The sequence below is a fragment of the Phodopus roborovskii genome, unplaced genomic scaffold, assembly GCF_943737965.1.
Source record: "Phodopus roborovskii unplaced genomic scaffold, PHOROB, whole genome shotgun sequence".
Taxonomy (NCBI): domain Eukaryota; kingdom Metazoa; phylum Chordata; class Mammalia; order Rodentia; family Cricetidae; genus Phodopus; species Phodopus roborovskii.
The window spans coordinates 26,920,504-26,944,459 of NW_026126407.1; the positions used below are offsets into that span (position 1 = coordinate 26,920,504).

At 42.4% G+C, this 23,956-nt stretch overlaps 1 protein-coding gene across 1 annotated transcript in view; it reads left to right on the plus strand.

The window, feature by feature from the left end:
- The first annotated feature begins 4,553 nt into the window (after positions 1 to 4,553).
- Hspa4 (heat shock protein family A (Hsp70) member 4) overlaps positions 4,554 to 23,956 on the plus strand; it is a 35,143-nt gene continuing 15,740 nt past the window's right edge. The window contains exons 1-6 of the mRNA XM_051180700.1: positions 4,554 to 4,923; positions 14,182 to 14,239; positions 18,096 to 18,236; positions 20,586 to 20,708; positions 22,055 to 22,154; positions 22,420 to 22,553. Of these exons, the coding sequence (XP_051036657.1) occupies positions 4,817 to 4,923; positions 14,182 to 14,239; positions 18,096 to 18,236; positions 20,586 to 20,708; positions 22,055 to 22,154; positions 22,420 to 22,553 (663 nt within the window). The 5' untranslated portion in view covers positions 4,554 to 4,816. The remainder of the gene's footprint in view (positions 4,924 to 14,181; positions 14,240 to 18,095; positions 18,237 to 20,585; positions 20,709 to 22,054; positions 22,155 to 22,419; positions 22,554 to 23,956) is intronic.

Consider the following 23,956-nt stretch of genomic DNA (forward strand, 5'->3'; position numbering starts at 1 on the left):
AGGGCCAACAAGGAAGGTGAGGTACAAAGAATTTTTTTCTTTTAGTGGTTTATCCAAAGGCTGGAGAAGCCTTCTAATTCAAGAAATGCAGAGGAAGTCTGAGCTTTAACTGAAATAGTCTTACTCCATCCATGTGTTTGGTTAGTTGACCTGGAAATCACTATTTAAACCAGGCTGGCCTTGAACTCGAAAATGTCCTCTTGACCTCCCAAGAGCTGGAATTAAAGGTGTCTACTCCCAGGAGAAGGTCAGCAAATCTTTCAGATTGATAGGACACTTTGGGCTAGGTAGCCTGGATCTGCCCAGCACTTACTCAAACAGATGAGAGAGAACTCTGTCATAAGTAAAACTAACACAGTCATCAGTCATAGGGTTTATGTATTTCCTCCTATAGGCAGGAAAAAATGAGAGGTAGGAAGGTCAAGGCCAACCTCAAAAAAGATTAGCTGTTTTTTTTTTTGTTTGTTTTTGTTTTGTTTTTTTTTAAGATGTCTTTTATCATGTTAACCAGGCTACCATTGAACTTTTGAACTTTTGGATCCAAGGGATTGTTGTTGTTGTTTGTTATGAAAAGGTTTCACCAGGAATGGTGGTGTCTGCACAAAAACCCAGCACTTGTGAGGCAGAGGCAGGCAGATCTATGAGTTCAAGGCCAGCCCTGTCTATGTAGTGAGTTCCAAGCTAGTTATGGTTGCATAGTACAATACTGCTCCCCTTGAACATCTATTCCTCTAGCCCTCAAGGGAACTTTTGACTTAGCTTTCCAAGCAGCTGGACCAATAGGTGCATAACACCATGCCAAGCAGAATTCTTGAAGCTTCTAAAAGTTGTTATATAAATTATGTAACATGTGGGTGGAAAGAAGACTCAGTGGTTAAAGATACTGGCTACTCTTTCAGAGGACAATGGTTTCATTCCCAGCATTGGCAGGAAGTTTGCAACCATCTGTAACTCCAGTTCTGGGATCTGACGCCCTCTTTTGTACTCTGTGGGCACTGCATGCACGTGATGCACATAAATGTATACTTTTGTATGTGCAAATGGTGCATATACATATGTGCAGGTAAAACACCCATACACATAAAATAAATGGAAAAAAGTGTAGGGGCTGGAGAGAAGGCTCTGCTGTTAAGAGCTCTTATAGGGTTGGGCATGGTGGTGCATGCCTTTCATCCCAGTGCTTGGCAGGCAGGAAAATCTCAGGTGGATCTCTGAGTTCAAGCCTGGTCTACAGTGTGAGTTCCAAGACAGCTAGGACAAAAAGAGACAGAGTCTCACTAGGAAGACCTAGCTGGCCTTGAACCCTCAGAGATCTGTCTCCCTCTGCCTCCCCAGTGTTGGGATAAAAGTGTGTGCTACCATACCCAGCTTAGTTTCATTTTTTTTTCAAGGCTGCATATTTCACTGCATGTATAGATATATGGGAACACACACACACACACACACACACATACATACACACAAACCCCCCACCATTTACTGTACAAAACCTCAGGTTCAACCCTCAGTACTTACTAAAACCCAGCAACAACAGATCCCACTCATCCATTATTGGACATTCAGATTTTATTCTATTTTTTAAATTTTGAGACAGGGTTTCTCTGTGTATTCTGGCTGTCCTGGTACTCGATTTGTAGATCAGGCTGATCTTGAACTCACAGAGCTCTGCTTGCCTCTGCCTCCAGAATGTTGGGATTAAAGACATGTGCCACCACTGCCCAGATGGCTATAGTTTTCTTATGAGACTGTCTCTTGTTGTTCAAGTTGGTCTTAAATTTATTGTTATTTTTGATCTGGCCTGATCCTCCTGCCTGTAGCTCTTGAGTGAGGTTACAGGCATGTACAACTATGTCCTATTCTTTTGGCTATTTTGAATATGTTGCCCTTTCTCTTCAAGGTCTCATGTAGTCAGTCCCACCTGGCCTTTAACTATGTAGCCAAGGATAGTCTTGGTCTCCTGATCCTTGTGCCTCAGTCTTCTAACTGCTGGGATTACAGGTGTGTACCACTAGAACCAGCTTGTTCTCATGTTTTCTAAAGGCTTTTCTTGTCATCAGCCATTTAACCCTATCACCCTTTCCAGGTAGTATCTGGTAATTGTCTTTAACTTAAATTTGGAGAATTTTCTGGTAATTGGTAAATTTAAAGGTGATAGTATTTTGTCTACTAGGGAATGAAATGCCTTCAGAGGCAGCAATAAATTCAGAGACACCTCCTCCTTCAAAGAGAAGTAGTAACAACATACTTTAATTTTCTAGGACATTTGATTTTGAATGATTACTCTTACTTGGATCTGTCCTCTAGCAATACAAAACTAATTGTAGGCTCTACAGTGTAAGAGATGGGGAGAAGACTAAGCCCGGAAAGGCACTTGCCAAACCTGGTATCTGAGTTCAGTGCCTATAACCCATAGTGGAAGGAGAGAAACATATATCCCAAGTTGTCCTCTGATCTCTACAATCATACCATGACACATACACACAGAGATAGGTAAACATAATTTTAAAAAAGTTCTTCCTGTATTCTTGAAATCATACTAAGTATTTCTACTCTTTACTATAGCCTTTTTCCTTTGTGGAAAGTCTTCCTTGTCTCCACCATTTTGTGCATATAGTCTCTCACTGTTAGGTCAGGACTGATCTAGGTGTTGTGGAAGTAAGAGAAAGGGGAGACCAACTTCTTCCAGGATCAAAATCATACTTTTATCAGAACTGAAGGACAGCATTCTCTTCTTAGGAGTGGAGACTGTGTGAGGGCTCTGAGGACTTGGGTTTTATAGGGCAGTAAAGGGGACCTTTAGGTGGGAAGATTTTAATTTACAGACCTATTTTCTGCTTTCCCAAGCTCATAAATTTTGGTGGAGTCCTTACTAGGTTGCCATTCGTGCCAGGAGTTCTGACATGCTGATCCCTGGTCTGGATCCTCCCTTGCTCCTAACCACCCGCTGATACCTACTCTTCCTTGGTGGAGTTTTTCAGGGGCTTTAACTCTTCACTCATCACCTTTTACCAGCATCCCTTGCTCAGCTTCCTTGTTGATGGGGATAATCCAGGGTGTGTGAATGTGCTGGATGGCCCTGTGCTGCACAGAGGCTTGAGGAGAGCACTGGTATATTTTGTTACTCTTTGATGTCATTCTTGGAGGCAGGGTCTCTCTCAGAACTTGGAGCTCTAGTTTTTTTGGACTATGTTAGTAGTCAGGTTGCCCCTCCAGGTAACCTCTTGTCTCTGGTCTGCTAGGTTCTGGTACAGAGGTGAATGAGAGAGTGTCTATCTTGTGGGTGGTGGGATTCAAACTCCAGTTTTTATGGTTTCTCATCAAGTACACACCCCCTCCCTCTGACAGGGTTTCTCCGTGTACAGCCTTGTCTGTCCTGGAACTGACTCTGTAGACCAGGATGGCCTGAAACTCAGAGATCTGCCTGCCACCACCTCCCAAGTGTTGGAATTAAAGGTGTGTACCACCAGTGTCCTACTTCCAGAAAGTATTCTTAACTGCTGAACCATTTCTTCAGCCTCTAACCCACATTTTTTTTTTTTTTTTTTTTATTGAGTTGAGGCTTACATACTGTGGGCAACCTTCAAGAAAAGTCACAAATAGGCGAAACTTCAAAATTCTTGCTTTTTTTTTTTTTTTTTTTTTTTTTTTGTGCTGTTGGGTATCTAATCCAAAGCCTTATGCATGCAAGAGTTTTACCTGTGTGCTGTAGGCTGATCATCAGAAATGCTTGTTTAAGTATTAAACTGAAGGTCACAATAGTTTAAGATTCTTTAGCTTAAACAAGGCATGGTGGGGCATTCCTGTAACCTCAAAACTGGTGAGGTAGAGACAAGCGCATCAGAATTTCAAGGTCATCCTTGTAGGCTGGCCTGCATGAGATTTTTGCCACTTTCCTCTTCCAACGTGTGCTATATATACATGTAGTAGAGTCATGCAAATGTGCCACTGATTTTAGCCGACCTAGTCCACAGAGCCCTCGTTTCGAGCTCTGGAATATGACTGAACAGCCCCTCATCTGACCTAAGGACACGAGTGGTTAAAAGCAGGCTGAAAAAGAGTGGATTATTCTGTCTTAGAGCTTGCCTCTTACTCTCACTGAGCTTCTCGTAAGACCAATCTGAAAGGGTCGACCCTCAGTAACTGGAGGATTAGCAAGCATTCACTGCGGGGCCTCATTAAAACCGCAGAGGGCCTGCGAAGCCGCCGCCGGAAGTCCCTCCGCGATGATGAGACACAACGGAAGTGGGCCCAGCGCAGCTCTCACTTGTATTGTCTCACTCCCGCTCGCCTACTTCTGGAAGGTAGGCGCCCTACAGCTCGCTGCGGCTGCGGCTGCGGCTGCAGCTGCAAGGGCTTCTCTGCGCAGGCTCAGTTGACAACGTCGTGTTCGACAGCTTTCGTCCTCTCACTTCCTCCCCAGTTTCCTGTGCCAGGACGTGACGCAGTCCCGACGCCTACGGGGGAGGAGCCTCGGGAGGAAAATCGTCGGAGCCTGGGTCTCGCGAGAACATTCCGTTCCTGCGCAGTTCTCGCGCTGCAGCTTTGCTCCTGTCGCAACGAGAGCCTTCGAGATCTTCTCCGCCTCCGCTACCGGCGACTCCTCTGCTGCCGCGGAGCCGGAGCCGGCCCCAGTGGCGGAGGCTCGTCTTCCTCAAGGACCCAAGCGTCCTCGTGGACGGTCGCCCGGCTTCGCCCGCCTATCCGCGACGCCCCGTCAGCCCACGCGGCTCGCCCTTTCCACGCGCAAGCCCCGCCGGGGTCCGTGTGCTGTGTCGGCGGCCGGCCCTGGGCCCGAGCCCGAGCAGTAGCCGGCGCCATGTCGGTGGTGGGCATAGACCTGGGCTTTCAGAGCTGCTATGTCGCTGTGGCCCGCGCCGGCGGCATCGAGACGATCGCTAACGAGTATAGCGACCGCTGCACGCCGTAAGTGTGGGCCTGGCCGGCGGGGTCGCCTCACTTTCCAGTTAAGGGTTCGCAGAAGACCCCTGCCGATTGCCGGGTCGCCCGTGGCTGCCACCTGCCTCGGAGGCTGGGCCTGCGTCAGGCGCGAGGCCTTTCCGCGGCCCAAACGAAGGCTTTGAGCCGGTAGTCTGGTCGGCGGAGGGCACGAGTAGGAACTGAAAGGGAAGGCAGGCCTGAGGCTGCACTCCTTTTGGGGGGCTGCACCTGAAACTAGGGCCCGGGGCTTGCTGAGCTTTGTTGAGCCTAACGGAGGTGGGGACTCTGCACACAGAAAGCGTTTAATAAAAGTTAACGAGTAGATTGTGGCCTCCGGACTGGGAAGCGGCTCGAGTCCCACGTGAGTGGGGGCGGGGAGGCGCCCGGAAGATGTGGAGTCTGAGCACTCAGCACGCCATTGGGGTAGCCGGTATACAAAACAAGAGGTTTAATAAAATTGATGATTTTCTTAAGAAATAACGTTTCAGCCCTCTTTTCCCAGTCGTTTCTGGATATCGAGCTAAGTTGGGTCTTTATACTCACCTCGTCCTTATGAGCATTGCACTTTAACATGCTAATGAGTTCCAGCCGGTTGCTGGCCACAATTGTTAATGCATGACTCAAAGGCTCACTTTGACTTCTAGAACTTACATGAAGTTATGGGACCAGTGTAGACAAATATCCCAAAAAGATGACTCATCCAGCCTTTCTTTTTTCTTGTTTTTGAGTAAAAGGGAGCCTACCTTTTCAATATATGTAGATAGATTTTTTTTTTTTACCCCCTTAAGGACAAATTCTCCCTATGTAGCCCCGGATGACATCGAATTCATTAATCCTGCCTTTATCTTCAGTTGTGTTAGAAAGTTAACTTTAATTTACTAAATTCCATTTCTACAAATTCTTGAAGAAGCTGTTATTTCTGGGTTCATTGTTCCATCTCGTTTTTAACCAGTTTACTGTGGTGGGTTTCTTGTAGCCCAGGCTGTCAGGTCATTTTGGGTCTGAGAATGACTTTGAACTCTTGATCCAACTACCTCCATCTCCCACGAATACAGGTATATACCTTAATATCCAGATGGGGATCGAACCTAGGGCTTCTGGCATACTAAACAAGCACTCTACCAACTAAGCTATTGCTGCTGGGTCCTCAAGTTTTTAGTGTTACAAAGCTCTGGGACCATTGTCAAAATCAAACATTTTGCTCACTCTCCCTACATTGCCTGTCAAGCTCTATTCCCATTTGTATTTTTTTTTTTTTTTTCATACAGGGTTTCCCTGTAGCCCTGGTTGTCCTATTATAGACAGGCTGTCACTATTATAGACAGGATGGCCTGGAGATCTGCCTGCCTCTGCCTCCCCTATTTGCCATTTTAAAACTAGGCATTCTGACTTGTGTTTTCTACAGAGGTATATCATGTACTGCTTTTTGAAAAGTATTAAAATTTTGCTTCTAGGCATTTTAGCATTAATTTCCTATTAGATAATGCTTTTTCTGAGCTCTTACTTTAGATCTAAAAGTCATGTTCCTAAAGGAAAACTGGCTTCAGAGTCTGGCTTCTTGGGCCTCACCTGCCTAGAATTAAATACTTTAGCTGGGGGAGGAGAGACATGACCTAAGGAGCCTGAGGCTTGGGGAGCTGTGCTATCTTTCTTTTAGATTACTTTAACCTGTTAACCTCTTAGCAGCTGTGGCAGAAGTTTTGTCATGAATTTAATTATTTGAAACTTTAGTTTTCCTGATGGCAATTACATTTGCATAAAGACTGAAAGGGTGATAGACCATGTGATTGTGGTAAGGTATCACAGAGAACCCTTTGTTTCCCATAGATTTTCCTTCATAGCCACACAGGCAATTCCTTTTCCTCCCCTCCCTCTCCCTCCCCATCCCCCTTCCTTCCCTCCCTCCCCTCCCCTCCCTCTCCCTCCCCATCCCTCTTCCTTCCTTCCCTCCCTCTCTTTCCTCCCTCTGGAGAGGAGGGACAGGGTCTATCTACGTAGCTCTATTTGTTCTGGAACTCTGGACCAGACTGGCCTCAAACTCAACAGCAATCTACCTTCCTCTGCCTCCTTAGTGCTGGGATTAAATGTGTGCATGCACCACCACACCCAGCTGTAATTTCTTTGTGAGATCTCAGTGTTAGGCTAACTTTGAAGGAAATGCAGAACTTCAGATTCCTGAGTGCTGGAATCCTAGGTGTGCACCCCCCATGCTTAGCTTCATTTAAGTACTCTGTTATGCATTTGATTTACAGATTTCTGTGCTGAAGGCTTGACCTAACAATGGGAGCAGAAAGTGCAGTGCCTTTTCTTCAGGTTGTGAAGAAGGATTTAGATCTCATAAGTATGCAGACTGTTGCAACTTTGTTGTAATGTAAAAGCATAAAGTTACAGGTCTCAGTGGTCTGTCTGAGAGATATACCTCATTTTCTGTCTAACACTTTCCATTGATTCTACAAAGGCAGTTGAAGTTTTATATATGTACTTCATTTCATATTGGGTTTTGCTTGAGCCAGGGGAGTAGCCAGATCTTTGCATTTTCCCCTCTATTTTAGCAGATTCACACACAGTGTGACTATGGTGGTTATGTGTTAAGTATGGGAGATACTGTGATGGACAACAAAATACCCAGTCTTGCCATCATGGGCATGGTAATGGAAAAAGCCACATGCTAAACAAGAGCATACAGTTACTATCTGGTAAAGAACAAGATGGAAAAGTACAGAATACAATGAGTATAACAGACATAACTGGTTATGGGCTGGAGTTGGAGGGTGCTCCCAAAAATGTCATTTTTGACCTGGAAGGTGGGTAGGAGTTTACAAGGAGGCCTTGGGCTTGAGGAAGACTCTTCCAGTAGATAGAAGACCTGAGGCGAGCAGAGCTTGATAGATTGAGGGATGACGGTTCAGCCTTGGGGGATTATTAAACTTTTTCATGTAGGTACAATGGAAAGTGATCCAGCTTTTGAAAATGTGATTGGCAGCCTGTTGTGGGCTAGGCAGAATCCTGAGGATCTCTAGCCTGGTCTGTAGAACTTGTTCCAGGATTGTCATGGCTACACAGAAAGGGGAGAAATGTATCTCTCCAGTAAATATGAGGTTTTATTTAATTAATTTTATTGTTTCTCTATGGAAATAGTCCTGGCTGTCCAGGATCTTTGTAGACCAGGCTGGCCTCGAACTCACTGAGATCCCCTGGCTCTGTCTCCCAAGTGCCAACATGTGAGCCAACGCTGACTAAGTGAGGTTTGGTATGAGCGCACATGCTTTGGCTTGCCTGAGGTCAAAGGACAACTTGGAGGAGTTCCCTCTGCCTTAATGTTGCCCAGTATTGAACTGTGTATGTAGCCAAGAATGACCTTGAGTTCCTTGAGTTTTTGATTTTATAGCTTCCACTGAGTGCAAGGATTACAGGCCTTTTTCTTGACTTGGTGCATAGAATAGTAGTATAGTACCAGAATATTTGCCTTAGTAGTATAGTGACAGATTATTTGCCAATAGGCTGTTCTTTTGTATTTCCCTCTCTCGTTGGAGACAGGGTCTTGCTGTGTTGTTCAGGCAGCCCTGGGCTCAAATTAATGATGCCTCAGCTTCCTGAGCACTGATACAGGCATGAGCTGCTGTACTTGACTTGGACCTTTGGTATTTTTTGATTAATTTTCTATTAACTATATTATAATAACACTAAAATCTGGAAATTTGTGCACAGTTTATATATTTTTAATGTGTATAGGTGTTTTGCCTGCTTATGTCTGCACCACAGTGCAGTGCCTTTCTGATTACCTAGAACTGGAGTTAGAAACAGTTCTGAGCCACTATGTGGGTACTTGGAACCAGACCTGGGTCCTCATCAAGAGCAGCAAGTGCTCTCAATTGCAGAGCCATCTCTCCAGACCCCCTTAATTTTTTATTTGTGTGTCTTTATATGTGCACTTTAGAGGTTGGCTGTTTATAAGAACTTGTATTGAATGAGTTTTTGATTTACAGAATTACCATGATCAAGTGTAAATAATTTTTAAGAAAGTCTGTTTTCAGAGCAATTAATACTTTCTTTTTCTTTCTCAGACAGGATTTCTCAGTGTAGCCTTGGCTGTCCTAGAATTTACTCTGTAGACCAGGCTGGCTTAGAACTCACAGAGGTCTGCCTGCCTCTGCCTATAGAGTACTGGGATTAAAGGTGTTTGCCACCACCACCCGGCAGTTATACTTTTGTATGAAACCTAGTCTGTGACTTTTGAATCTGTAATAGCTGGTATTATTTATGGTCTGCCAGTCTGTGACATGAGCCCTTTAGAAGTTGATAATCAAATTTAATCTTTAGCAATGCAGTGAGATAGATTGTTTAATCCCCCCCATCAGATAAGTACGTTGCATTTCAGATAAGCAGCAGGAGTTACCCAGTTAGAAAGAAGCCCATAGTGCTTCTTGTTTTTTCTTGTTCAACTTACCCATATTGATAGCAGAGTGGAATTGATGCAGGTCTCAGTCCCTGGTGTTGGTATAGAACTTCTAGAACACGAGAGTTCATGGAGTACTGTGTTAGGATTCCATCTGATACAGTAAGAGATGTGTGCAATGCTCACTGAGTTTAGACTTAAGGGTTAACTTAATTATTGTATCATGTGGCCGAGGAGGGGTGTTCCCATTAGTGACATGCTTTTTAAGATGGTGAGGACTGTTCTCATTGTGTGTCTGCATATATCAAAGAAAAGATTGAATAACTCAAACTATGAAAGGCATTTTAAAAAATTAAAAATTTCCAAAATTGTACTGGATAGTAGTGTACTTTCCCAGCACTTGGGAGGCAGAGGCAGGTAGATATCTCTGAGTTCAAGGCCAGGCTGGTCTACAGAGTGAGTTTCAGGACAGTCAGAACTATACAGTGAAAACCTGCCTCCAGAAAAAAGGAAAAATATTAAAAGTTGAATTGGCGAGGTTTGGTGGCATAAACCTTTATGGGCAGAGGCAGGTGGATCTGTGTTTGAAATTAGTTTGATACGGTTACAAGCCAGCCAGAGCTGCATAGTGAGACCTGTCTCAACAACAAAAACCCCAACCACCGAAAACAACTAAACCTTGCATTTATTTATACAGTTTGTGTGTGTGTGCTTTAGCAAGAATGTGGAGGTTGACTTAACGGCACCAATTTTCTTCTGTCGTTTGGTTCTGGGGTTGCACTCAGGTTTGGTAGCAAGTGTATTACCAGCTGACTTTTCATCCTGTGTGAAAGATGTTCTTTTTTGTTCTTGGAGGTATATGTTAACCTTAATACTATTAAGGCAGATACTGAGTTTAAAGGAATCATGAACCCATTTAAGGAAACTTTAATGTACAGAACAATATTTCAGGGATCCAATGCTGGCTTCTGAGAGCACCACCAGGAACATTGGTGGTGCACAGATGTACATCCAGGTAAAACACGCACATAAATAAAATAAATTTAAAAAAAGAACACTCCATGTTATCCAAAGTGTTCTGTATCAGATGTCCAGAACAGTAGCCACAGGCCACACCTAGACATTGAATTCTTGAAATGTGGGCAGTGGAGTCTGAAGAACTGAGTTTTACATATTAAAGTTAAATAAATAAAATTCAGATAGTCTTCTGTGGCTAGAGGCTGCATTGTTGGAAAGTATGTACCTGTAACCCTGTGATATAAGTCACGATATGTTGTGATTTAAACTTCACTGGCCTTGAACGCACCATCCACCTGCCCCTACTCCAGAGCACTAGGATTAAAGGTGGGTGCTTCCACGTTTGGCTTGTTAAAGGTTTTTGCATTGAGACATGGTAGACATGTCAGAATTGATAATAAGCTTCTTGTATATTTATGCATGTACTGCACATGTGTGTGTGCCTGCTTGTGTGTCCTTGGAAGTACATGGTAGTGTTCAAGTTGCAGTTAATAACCTAATTGTTGATTTTAGAGTCACTCAAGTTGTGATTTACAGATTGTAAAATAGTCTTTTAGAGCAGGAAGCAAACATTAAAAGTCAAAGTTGGGTTAGTCATTATTATGTAAATTAATCCAAGTCCTCTAGGTTAAGAGGTAAAAATGAATTTACTTGGAATTGTGAAGTGGATTGGGACAGTTTTACTAAGCAGGTGTTCCAGGTGACAGCTGAAGGTTCAGTACATTGTAGGTGGCAAAAGCAGATTGTTAGTAAAGTGGGAAGATTGAGAGGCTTTATAGGGATAATTGTATTGGGGTCACTATGCATGGTTGTAGGGGTTGGCAAAAGGCTTTAGATCTCATATGTAGGAGTGTGAAGTATGTTTGCAAGCAATTGGTTTTGTTTGGAGGGTAACAAAGCCATCCTGCTTCAAAGTTACTGAGTAGAATAAAAAAATTATGCTGGGTGGTGGTGGCTCACACCTTTAATCCCAGCATTCTGGAGGTCAGCCTGGTGTACAGAGTGAATTCCGGAATAGCCAGGACTACACAAAAAAATCATGTCTTGAACCCCTCCCCCATTAGCTGTGCGAACATTGCCCTTTTTTAGACATAGTAATACTTTAAACAACTATTCTTTGACAATTTTATTATGTGTATATACAATGTATTTTGAAGGTGATTGCCTCTACTTCCTTCTTACTCTGCCTAGGTTCCTGTTCCCCATATTCTCCTAACCCAACTTCACCCTCCGCCCTCATAAACCATAGACTAAATGCTGCTGCCCATATATGCTTAAAGCATTGCCAGTGCTCCTTCAATTAAATGGTTACTGGTTCTTCCCCCTCCTATAACTTGGACCCAAGACCTCATGTGACCTCAGATATTCTGGTCAAGTCTATACTGAGCTGCATCCTCAGCTAATTTATTCCTTGACAGTTTCATACAGGCATATAATATATTCTGGTCACACTTGCCTTCTCCACCCTTATTGACTTAACACTTTTAAGGTTGGAGTTTGAACAAAGGGCTATGGGAAAGATGAGTAACACTGTCTTATGTTGGCACTTTAGTCTTGTAGCTCAGAAATCTGATCTGGTGATTTGTAGAAAGGTGGAAGTTTGCCATGGGTTAGGCGGGTCAACCTTTTTGGAGTATGGTTACTGGGGTATGTTTGTGTGAGCTATTTTTAAAGGGCAGTGTGGCCTGTGATTTAAATGGTACTTAGTCATTTTTTCTTTTTCATTACTGGTAGCTATTTTTGATCATGTCATCTGCTTTTTAAAAAGGGACTACTTTTATTTAGGCTTAAACAAAGAACTCAAGAATCAGAAGCTCACAGAGATCTCAGGCTCTGTCTTTGCCATGAGACAGTATAGTGTATAGAGTACTGTAACTCTTGAAGAAGGGCATATAGGGTTTTTGCATTTGAAGCCCAGGGAGGCCTGGTATTCCAGCCTCCCCTCTCCCCTTTTAATATAACTTAATTTTTTTTTTTTTAAATTTGGCTGGTTGTTGGTGTATGCCTTTAATCCCAGCAGAGGGAGCCAGAGGCAGGTGGATCTCTAGGAGTTTGAGGCCAGCTTGGTCTACAGAATGAATTCCAGGATAGCCAACTTTTTAAATGTGTTTATTTTTGTGCATGTGCAGATGCAGGGTGCTATGCTTGGTGGCACCTCTAGGGCTCTTTAATTTTTAGTCTGCTGAATTGGAAGATTCAAATCAGTGTTCAAGAGGATAGAGAGGGTCAAAGCTGGAGTATGAATTACAGAGATATGATCTGGAGTTGAGTCCATCACTTTCAGATCCTAGATAAATCAACTTACTAATGACCATTTCATACTTGGTTTCCTCTATGGCAAATGGTAAGATAGGACGCTTCTGAGGGTAAATGGTATAATAAAAAAAGCAAATACAATAGAGTCACTGTTAACCGAAGTAGAAGGAAGAGAAAAGCCAGTTACTGGAAAGGGAAATGATATAAAGAGAATATGACCTGGTTCTAGGTGTGTTAGGTTACAAAAACAAGTCTAGATAGCAAAAGCTCCTTAGTAGCCTAGTTTCTACCCCCCCCCCCTTTTTTTTTGGTTTCTTGTGGCTTTGGAGGTGTCCTGGAACTAGCTCTTGTAGACCAGGCTGGTCTGGAACTCAAACAGAGATCCACCTGCTTTTGCCTCCCAAATGCTGGGACTAATGGCGTGAGCCATCACCACCCGGCCAAGCAGCCTACTTTTTAAGTGTAAAATAGTGCTTTCTTTGAAGCCTACAAACAGGTTCTCTTTCGGGTTTTTAAAAAAGCAGCAAAGGGGAATGGAGTGAAGACTCAGTGTTTTAATAAGAGCACACACTGTTCTTTAAATTCCCATCTTCAGGGGCTCTGACATCCTTTTGTTCTCACTAATAAGGAAATATATATGTAATGTGTGTATGTGTAAATAATTTTTAAAAAGTAGCTCAATCTGGTATATGTACAATGATTTGATAAAGTGTTCAGAGGTGGAGATGAAGATTCTTGGCAGTACTGAGTCTGGAAGCTAGTTCTAAATAATTTTCTGTTCACATGAATAGGACAAGGTTGTTTATTTATTTATTTATTTATTTTATTTTATATGTATGAGTGTTAGGTCCACATGTCTGTCTGTGCATCACTTCCATACCTGGTACCTTCTGGGGTTAGAAAAGGGCAACAGGTCCTTTGGAAGTGGAGTTATAGGTGGTTGAAAACCACAGTGTTTATGCTGGGACCAGAGTGCCTGTGTCCTCTGGAAGAACAGGAAATGCTGTTAACCACTGGGCGCTGTCCAGTCTTGAGTTGTTTTAAGACTATATTAATTTTGAAATTAAGCTGTGTTAAAACAAGACTGATTAAAAGTGCTATGGAATTACATTGAACATGAGATGTGGAAGGTGAGGGTGTTTGGTCTTGTCCCATCTATCTCTGTAGTATTTTGGACAGGTGGTTATGAAATCAGACCTGTGATCCAACAGTCTTTAAATGACATGATTCAGTCTGTTTCGTGAACAGTTTTTATGTAATAGATATGGTAAAATCATAGACACATCTTGTGAAGTTAAAATATATGACTTACGCTTGGAATTATATGCTGTCAACACTATCTGGACTCAGCAGGTTGTATTTGTGTGTGTTAAAAATAAATAAAAAGATGCCATGAATTTAAGAGGAGTGGGGGACATGGGAAGGGTTAGAAGGGGGAAGTGATATAATTATAGTTTAATTTTAAAAATTCAAGAAATACATGGCTTTTGGTGATACTCAGAAATCTTGCCTGCTGGGGTTTCGGCTATGTTATGATAAAGTCTGATTCCTGAATGTTGGTTTTTGTCTTCTAGGGCTTGTGTTTCTTTTGGTCCTAAGAATCGTTCAGTTGGAGCAGCAGCTAAGAGCCAGGTACAGTGCCCATTTTCCCTCCTAAAATGACTAAGCACTAGAGCCCTCTTTTTAGGGAAATGAAATTTTTATATAATATGTTTGATGCAAATTGCTACTGTATGTTGCCTGAATATTTTTATTCTTTTTTTTGTTGAGGTAGGGTCTTACATGTCCCAGGTTCCTTTAGAACGTCCTTTGTAGCTCAGGCTGGCCTTAAACTCAACATCTTCTTGTTCCAGCTTCCCATGCATGTGCTATGTGCTAGCACAGTCAGTCTTAATCTTTGGTGTTTGAAATAACCTTCCCCCCTTTTCCTTTTTTTTTTGCGGGGGAATGGGGGGGATGACGATGACTGGGTTTCTCTGTGTAACAGCCCTGGCTGTCCTGGAACTCACTTTGTAGACCAGGCTGGACTCCAACTCACAGAGATTCACCTAACTCTGTCTTCCACGTGCCAGGATGAAAGGTGAGTGCCTACACCACCTGTAACGAGTACAGGTTTTTCCGCCTGCCGCCGCCTGGTCTTGTCCTGCCGCCACGCCAGCCCTAAATAACACACTGAGACTCTGTATTTGATATTATACTGTTGGCCAGTTACTACTTTCTTATCGGCTAGCTCTGCCTTAAGTATTAACCCAATTCTGCTGATCTATGTATTTCTCTTACTGGGGAGCCGGCGGCATACTGCTTTCTTCAGACTCTCCATCTTGACTCCTCCTATTTCCTCCTTGTCTCCTAGTCCCTCCTATCTTCCTTTCCTATTGGCCAACAGTGCTTTATTATTAACCAGTATGAGAAACATATATACATAATGGCATCTCCCATCAACCACCAGACTCTTGGAATGCTTTTTGAAGTCTGTTCTGTTGGGCCTTTCATCTTCGTGTTAAAGGTTATTGTGGTTCAGGTTCCACACGAAAGAACACTAGAACTGTGGAGAGCTTGATATGTTTGCGTATTTCTGAGTAACTAGAGCAACAAAAACTCATAGAATCCATTACTCTGAATGTCTGAGATATCTGTAGAGTTAAGGAGTTGCATATTTAATCTTGTTACTGTTCAGTCTGGAACAACAAATGCATGAATAGCTTTTTGGACCACGTAGGACCTAAAATGAGCCTAAGATGATGATTCTGGGGCTTGGGAAATGGCTTATTGGCTAAAGTACTTCTCTCAGAAAGTAAGGTGGAAAATAGTAGAGGAAGAAACCTGATATTGACTTTATTATGTACACACAAAATAAAGCAGTTTCTTGACCAGGGAAGGATCTCAGTTGGTAATGTGCTTGAGGTCTCTATGTTCAGTCTGTTAGGAGCCTTCTTTCCCCACCAGCCTGGTCCCAGAGCTGTGTCAGTCCCAGAATAACACACAGAGACTCTTATTAGTTATAAAGCTGTTGGCCAGTGACTAGGGCTTCTTATTTACCAATATCTGTCAATATGTATTGCCACGAGGCTGTGACTTACCCAGATGTCCGACTTGGTGTTATTCCTCCAGCATCCTACATTTCAACTGTTCTCTGCCTACACTTCCCAGAATTCTCCTTGTCTCCTAGTCCTGCCAATCATCCTGCCTCATTGGCCACAGTGCTTTATTCATCAACCAATAAGAGAAACGTGTACAGAAAGACATCCCCACCATCAGTTTGTACGTAGCACTACATAAAACAGACACTTGAGTGGTGGAGTGTCTTAACACCATTATCTAAAAGCAAATTATGGAGGAAATGGTTTATTGAGCTTACACTTCTGCATTGCTGTTTGTTGATAAATGAAGTCAGGACAGGAACTAAAGAGGGCAGGAACCTCGAGGCAGTAGTTGATGCAGAGGCTGTGGAAGAGTGCTACTTACTGGCTTGTTCTACTCGGCTTGCTCAGACTGCTTTCTTAAAGAATTCAGGACCACCAGCTTAGGGATGGCACCATCTAAAACGTGCTGGGCCTTCTCCTGTTGATCACTGGATCTTATGAACGTATTTTCTCAATCTGAAGACTCTAGCTTGTGTCAAATTGATACAAACCAGATAGTACATGGAGGGAGGGGACTACCATGTTAAGTTTATTGGCTATATAACAAGTTGAAGGCCAGCCTGGCATAAACGAGAAGAGACCCTATCCAAAGAAAAGTGGTGCTTTGTTAGTTAGCTTTTTTACTTGAGTGTTTTATAGACTTAATTTGTGGAGTGTTGTGGATAATTTTGGAGGCATTTGATAACGAAATTATGCTTACTTAGAAATGGTTGTTTTATAAATGTCTATTTGTTTGAAACTGCTTTTCCTACTGAATATAGTTACTATATTATGCTGGCTGCCTGGTTCTGTGCTGATTGTTGATTGTGATATACTGAGTTCCTCAGGCCAGGCCTGACTTTGGAGGCCTCACTGGTTTGGCCTAGATAGAGAGGAGTTTGTATAAAGAGCTTTTCCTGTTTGTGCAGGCTCCTTAAATCCTGGACTGAGTAGGAGCACATATTCTGGAAGCTAAAATGTTCACCACAGTTCCCTGTTAGTTACTGTCTATTTTAGAGGAATTAGAAAAGTATAGGGAATGTGGAAGTCACTGCTTAAACCATTATGTAGATAAATGACTGTTATCTATCATTCTTTGAATTAAACCTGGGATCTGTGTGTATACTCTTCCATTCATCTGTGTCCCCAGCTCACCACTACTGTTTTAATAAATAGTCCTTTTGTTCTTTGTAAGCATCTAAGTGTGTTTTCTTTCCTTCAGTGAGCTCATTCTACACAGATACTTGTCTTCTCACTTAAAAGTTTTACCCTTATGTAGTATTTCAGTATTTGGACACAAGATAATCTATTTCACATTTCCTGTTATATAAGAATAGTCACACTCTCCCAATAGTCATTGTTCTGTATGTGTACTCTATAGTAAATTTGATGGGGCCGTGCGTGCACTGTGCACATGAATACACTGTATACATGCCAGGTGTGTTGTTTGTCTTACTGCATCTCCAGTCCTATGGTAAGTCTGTTTAATGAGAATTTATGAATTAATAAGTATTGATGAATTTGTTCCTGGAAAAAAAAACCATAAACTCTAAGCAGTATTAGAACCTGATAGTCATTTTCTGTAAATATTAAAAATTTAGGAACAGGGAATATTTTTGGTAAGTACAGTGGCCTGACATGAAGAGGAAAACTGCCCTGCCACTGAGACCCATGTAAATCCCTTGTTCTCAATTTACCTGATTTAGAAGGTTGAATCTCTAAAGAAAATTGAAACTTGGAAGGATATGTGTGTGTGTGTGTGTGTGTGTGTGTCTGGGTCCCCCCCCCCCCCCCCATCTTTTTTAGTTTATTGAGACAGGGCTTCTCTTGAATAGTGCTGGCTGTTCTGGAACTAGCTCTGTAGACCAGACTGACATTGAACTCAAATCGACCTGCCTCTACCTCCCAATTGCAAGGATTAAAGGCATGCACCACCTGGCTTTTCTACCACACCATCTTAACTTCTCTTTTTCATGTGAGCATTTATGAGATTTTTACAGAAAGACATATTAGATGGGTTAGTGAAGTAGTTAGACATGTTCTTGTGACCTAGGGCAAAGAGTTTTACCAGGAGTACATGGTTAGAAATGGAAATAGGACAGTTTATTAAGAAAGGGAAAGTACTCATGAGAATGAGAGTAGGCTAGGCAACTTAGGGTAAAGCATACCTTAAAAGTGTATTGGCATGTGCGTTTCTCACTTGTGGGTGATGTTTTTGCTTTTTGCTCCCAAATGTTGGAATTGCAGTCATGTTCCACAGTGCCTGGCTTTAGAAGGAAATTTTGTGAGTTAAAAGAATTCTAACTAATCTGAGGCTGTTGAAATTTGGAAACTGAATGGTCTTTCTTGCTAATTTTCTCTTCTAGGTAATTTCCAACGCCAAGAATACAGTTCAAGGCTTTAAAAGATTTCATGGGCGTGCATTCTCTGATCCATTTGTGGAGGCTGAAAAGTCTAATCTTGCATACGATGTTGTGCAGTTGCCCACTGGATTAACAGGCATAAAGGTAAGGTTCTGCAGATAATTGTTAAGAGAATTTTGTCTGTCAGCTCATGTGTGTCAATGTTTTGATGAAGCTGTAATGAAACACTGTTGTGTTGTGTCACACCATTCCCCCAACTCCCCCTCCCCCCTTTCCTCGATTCCCTGACAGGGTTTCTCTATGTAGCTTTGGCTATCCTATAACTCATTCTGTAGGCCAGGTTGGCCTCGAACTCATAGAAATCTGTTTTCTTTTGCTGCCGCCCCCCCCCCCCCCAATTAAAGTTGTGCACCACCACTTCCTGGCAAAACATTGTATGTACCTGGAGCTCTCAGTCCAGAAGAGGGTGTTGGATTCCTCTCTCCCCGGGTGGAGGGGTCCAGGAAACTGGAATTACAGATAGTTTTGTGGGTACTGAGAATGAACTCCTTCCTGTCCTTGGAAGAGCAGCCAATGCTCTTTAACCACTGAGCCATCTCTCTGGACCTTGTTTTGAAAATATTTAAGAACATTTCTTGACTGTGTTGGTTTGGGAGGGGAGCTATTGATGGTGCTCTTCTCTTGTCTGCTTTGGGGGCCTGGGGAGTGACATTAACTCAGTCACTTTTGTTTGTGGCGTTCACAGAGAGCTGCCTTTCCAGGGTGATGTTAGAGAGAAGACTTGTGGTGGAAGAGCAGGCCAAAGTATAACTTTAAAGCCTGGTACATGGCTGTAGTCATGGCAGCACTGAAGGTGCAGAGATGTTTTAGGGAAGAATGAATTTGATCTTTGTCTTTGGAACAAGTATAGAAGAATCTTTGTGGAACAGTAGTGATCCTGTCACATAACACTGAGAAGTTGGGATGTGGGCTGGGTAACATACCTGCATCTCCTACAGTCAGGGTATAAAAGGAATCTAAGCAAGTGAGCTTTAGAGCTGGTATTTGATATACTATTCTTTTTTTTTTTTTTTTCCTTTTGAGACAAGGTTTCTCTGTAGCTTTGGAGCCTGTCCTGGAGCTCTGTAGACCAGGCTGGCCTCAAAACTCAAAGAGATCTGCTTGCCTCTGTCTCCTGAGTGCTGGGATTTAAAGGCGTGTACCACCAATGCCCAGCACGTTTTTGTTTTTTGAGACAAGGTCTTACTCTGTAGCCTAGGCTAGCCTTGGTCTCCTCTGAGTGCTGGGATTACAGGTATTAGCCACCATCCTCAGCTAGGTGTGGTATTTAAGACCATGCCAGTTGTAGAAAAAGAACTATGTGATTCTTACTGAGACTGAATTGGGGCTGGGAGTATAGCTCAGTATCATTCCAATTTATAAGGTCTAGATTCAATGTTAGTACCATAAAAGAAACAAAAACGATATCAAATAGTGTGAAGTGAGAACAGTATGGTCTGGCACTGTAGCAGAGAATTCACATTAGGAGAGAAAGGTTCCCTTAAAGAATAATCAGGCACCAGGTGGTTCAGTGGGTAAAGGTGCTGTCACTAAGATTTACAGTGATGAACAGTCCTGAAAGTTGCCCTCTGGGTGACCCCTCTGTACATTTAAAAATGATGACTAGGCTTATTTAAAGTACCTGTGTCAGTAATCTCAGAAGAGTTTGAATGCTCACTGAGGGGTGAGGCTAGAATTTAGTAGAGGGAAAGGTTTTATGAGAAAATGGGGACTTGTTAAATCATGAAGCAGGACAGATAGGCCAGAGAAAGGAAGACCTTGGGGACAAAGCATGGACAAAACTGACCAAGTGCCAAGCAGAAAGTCAGTATGTGGGGCAGGCTACAAAGGGGCCTGTGAGAGAGTCTGTCTGTCTCTCATGATATAAAGTGAGCAAGTGTCAGCTTCTGCACAGAATTAGGATTGGAGGTAAGCAAGGTGATGGTTACTCAGACAAGCTCCTCGCCAAGCTGAGGGAGGGCCTATTCTGGATAGTAACTTCCTGGGGATGGGTTATCTTGCAATGCTGGAACATTCAGCTTGCTGTTCTTCGAAGGGCTGCAGACTTTATCCAGGGCAGAGCTTTATCATGAAATGTTTCCAGAGACTTGGTCAACATGTATTCTTTAACATAACATGCATTTATTGTGGCTGTGTAGGTTCTGGGGCATAATGATTTCAAAAGTACTTGTGTCCTGGTGGGGAGATGAATAATGTAGAATCACTGTAGGGTCCATGGTCCACATAGTATGCCAAGTGGCAAATCAGTTTCTACCAGCAGTCCTTTTATGGCAGGGCAGGATGTCGCCTCAAGGTTTGCTTTAGGTTGTGGTTGTTTGAAAAGTAAGTTAAACAAAATGGTGACTTTGTAAAGACAGCATTCTCCAGTGCGCCTCTTGCGGCACTATTCCCCATTGATTAGGACTAAAATTAGATCCTTTTGTCTTCTTGCAGGTTACATATATGGAAGAAGAGCGGAATTTTACCACTGAGCAAGTGACTGCTATGCTTTTGTCCAAATTGAAGGAGACAGCAGAAAGTGTTCTTAAGAAGCCTGTGGTAGACTGTGTTGTGTCGGTGAGTATGGCTCTGTGGTTTTAGGAAACTGTCTTAAAAGTAGGGAGAAGAAAGCTGTTAATTGCAAGTAAAAATTGTGTCAGGTTGTAGTTGTAATTTTGGAAAGTTAGTATTTTTTGAGACAGGATCTCACTGTGCAGTCTGGTCTGGCCTGTAAGTTTGCTATGTAGACCAGACTGGTCTTCCATTTGGTGGCTGGTCTTCCATTTTGTTGTTATTTTCTTCTCTGTACCTCTTGGTCTATGCTGAAATTCAGGCATGGCCCAGCTTGCCTGGCTAAGAGGAAAGGAATCATCAGCCTACCCACTCACCCAATCTGAGCCAACTGAGAGCTCTGTTGTACCCATTTAAATCTTGTCTGTCATTCAAGCCTCATTTGAAACCTCATTTTTCTTTTTTTTTTTTTTTTTTTTTAGTACCTAGTGTAGTGCATAGGGACAGGATAGCTAGTACTAAAAACACTTGCCTCTGTGTGTCCTTATTTAGATGGGAGCCTGGCTACTTCTAGTAGTCTTATATGTATTATATACTGGGCCTAGAGGCTGTTGAAGTGTAGGTGTCTATATTGTCTTTGCCATATAGTGCCCTCATTCTGCCATTGTTACTTCATTGCCCTAGTTAGGGTTACTGTTGCTGTGACGAAACAACATGATTAGAAGCAACTTGGAGAAAAGGGTTTATTTGGCTTAACCTTCCACATCACTTTTGATCATCGAAGAAGTCAGAACAGGAACTCAAACAGGGCAGGAACCTGGAGGTAGCTGATTGTCAAGGCCACAGAAGATCTATTTACTGGCTTGCCTCTCATGGCCTGTATTGCCTGCATTGTTGTAGAGCTCCAGGCCAACAGCCCAGTGGTGACCCAACCTACAATGGACTAGACCCTTCCCCATTAGTCATTAATAAAGAAAATACCTTACAGGCTTACCTATAACTCCCATCTTATGGAAGTATTTTCTTAGTTGAGGTTCCCTACTCTGAGATGACTTTATATGTATCAAGTTGACATGAAACTCTACCACACTGATGTTTTACTTCTTTGGCCATTTTGTCTTAATAGCAGATAGTCAGCACAGATTATGCTGCTTATATAAGTAATTTAGTACAGTCAGCTATTTTTAATTGGTTAAGGGGAAATTGCATCAACTTCTACATTATTTTTTTTGAGGCAGGGTCTGTTCATGTTAGTTTTAAACGTACTGACTTCAGAGCCTCCTAAGTGCTGGGATTACAGATACATGCCTCTACAATTAGCCTGAGGGAACTATTTATTAATCTAGTTCCTGGGTGTCATGCAAGGACCAACTTTTTGCAGGCCTTTGTAAAGAGACTGGTTTCTATTGTAGGTTCCTTGTTTTTATACTGATGCAGAACGCAGGTCAGTGATGGATGCCACACAGATTGCTGGTCTCAATTGCCTGCGGTTAATGAATGAAACAACTGCAGGTAAGAGGGATTAATGAATGAAACAGCCTCAGATGATTATTGTTAAATATTGAAGCTGGTTAACATTGAACACTGTGATGTTAATGTTCCACATGAACAAATTAATGCAGTGCTGATAAAGAAATTGATTCTGTTTCCCAATACAGTATACAGTGTAGATGGTTTCTGAGATACGAAACCTGTCTTTCTAATTGCTTAAGTGAATTTTAGCATTTAGGAGCTACTACATTCTACATTGAACTTACCTTTCCTTCCTCTTGTATAGTTGCCCTTGCGTATGGAATCTATAAACAAGATCTTCCTGCCTTAGAGGAGAAACCAAGAAATGTAGTTTTTGTAGACATGGGACATTCTGCCTATCAAGTTTCTGTATGTGCATTTAATAGAGGAAAACTGAAAGTAAGTATTTTTCCAGAGGACTGGAAATTAAAATGTGATTGTTACAAATTTTTGCCTGACAAATTAGATAGCCCCCCCCCCCCCATACATACAATGTAAGTTGATTGATTGTGAAGCTCCCTGAGCTGGATCTCAGGAGGTTGTGGGTCCAAACAAGTTGTATCCGGAGTTGATATAAAACAATAAAACCTTGAGCTGGGAATGGTGGCACACACTTTTAATCACAGGACTTGGAGGCAAAGGCAGGCTTGTTGTCTCTCTGAGTTACATGCCATCCTAGTCTACAGAGTGAGTTCCAGGACAGCCAGAGCTACACAGAGAGACCCTGTCTTTGTGGGGGATGTTGGAAAGTTATGTTTTACAGGCTTTGTTTCTTCACAGAAATGTTACTTAGCTTTTCTTCTTTTCTTTCTCTCTCTTTTTGTTTTTGGAGACAGGGTTTCTCTGTAGCTATAGAGCTAGTCCTGGAACTCATTCTGTCCTTGAACTCACAGATTGCCTGTCTCTACCTCCAAGTGCTGGGACTAAAGGCGTGTGCCACCACCGCCCAGCAAGCAAGCTTGTCATCTCCTAGATCTGCTTTGGGTCTAATACTTAAAAATTGTGCTACAGATTTGGGATACTGTCAGTGCAACTGTGCCGTACTTACATGGTACATAGAAACATGGTTGTGCTTAAAGACTTCTGCATCTCTCTGATAGCTGACTAGAGCGACACACCACCATTTTGTTAATAGTTTCTTGTTAATAGTTTCAGACTAGAAGTTGGTATATGTGTTTGGCCTTGATTGTGAAACTTATGTTGAATCAGATTGGTGGAAATCTTGGAGATATACAGCGGTTTCTACCATGGTAGGAGTTAGGAAACCCAAAGATGGTCTCTTTTCTGCATCTCCTGCATAATGTGTAAAATAGAGAGTATTTTTTTAATACTTTATTTTTATGTGCATTGATGTTCCATGGGTGTTGGGTCCCCTGAAACTGGAGTTAGAGACAGGTGTGAGCTGCTATATGGGTGCTGGAAATTGAACCTGGTTTAGTCAGTGCTCTTAACCCTGAACGCCTTATCTTTAGCTCCAGTAGAAAGTATTTTTTTTTTCTGCTCACGTTGTAGTTCAGGCTGGTCTGGATCTCACAGGCTTGTGGCAGTCATCTTGTCTCAGCCTCAGGAGGTTTTCATTAGTGGAGTGAACCATACCCTTTCAAGGTGTTTGCGTGTGTGTGTGTGTGTGTGTGTGTGTGTGTTCCCTTCAAAGAAAGAAAAAAATTTATTTAGTACATTGTCTGGGCAGTGATCAAAGGCCTTCCTGTTTCATAGTGTAATATTATTAACAAGGATTATGTGTTACATCCTATTTTCAGGCTTGATAAACACACTTCTAAACCATAACCCTTTAAAAAAAA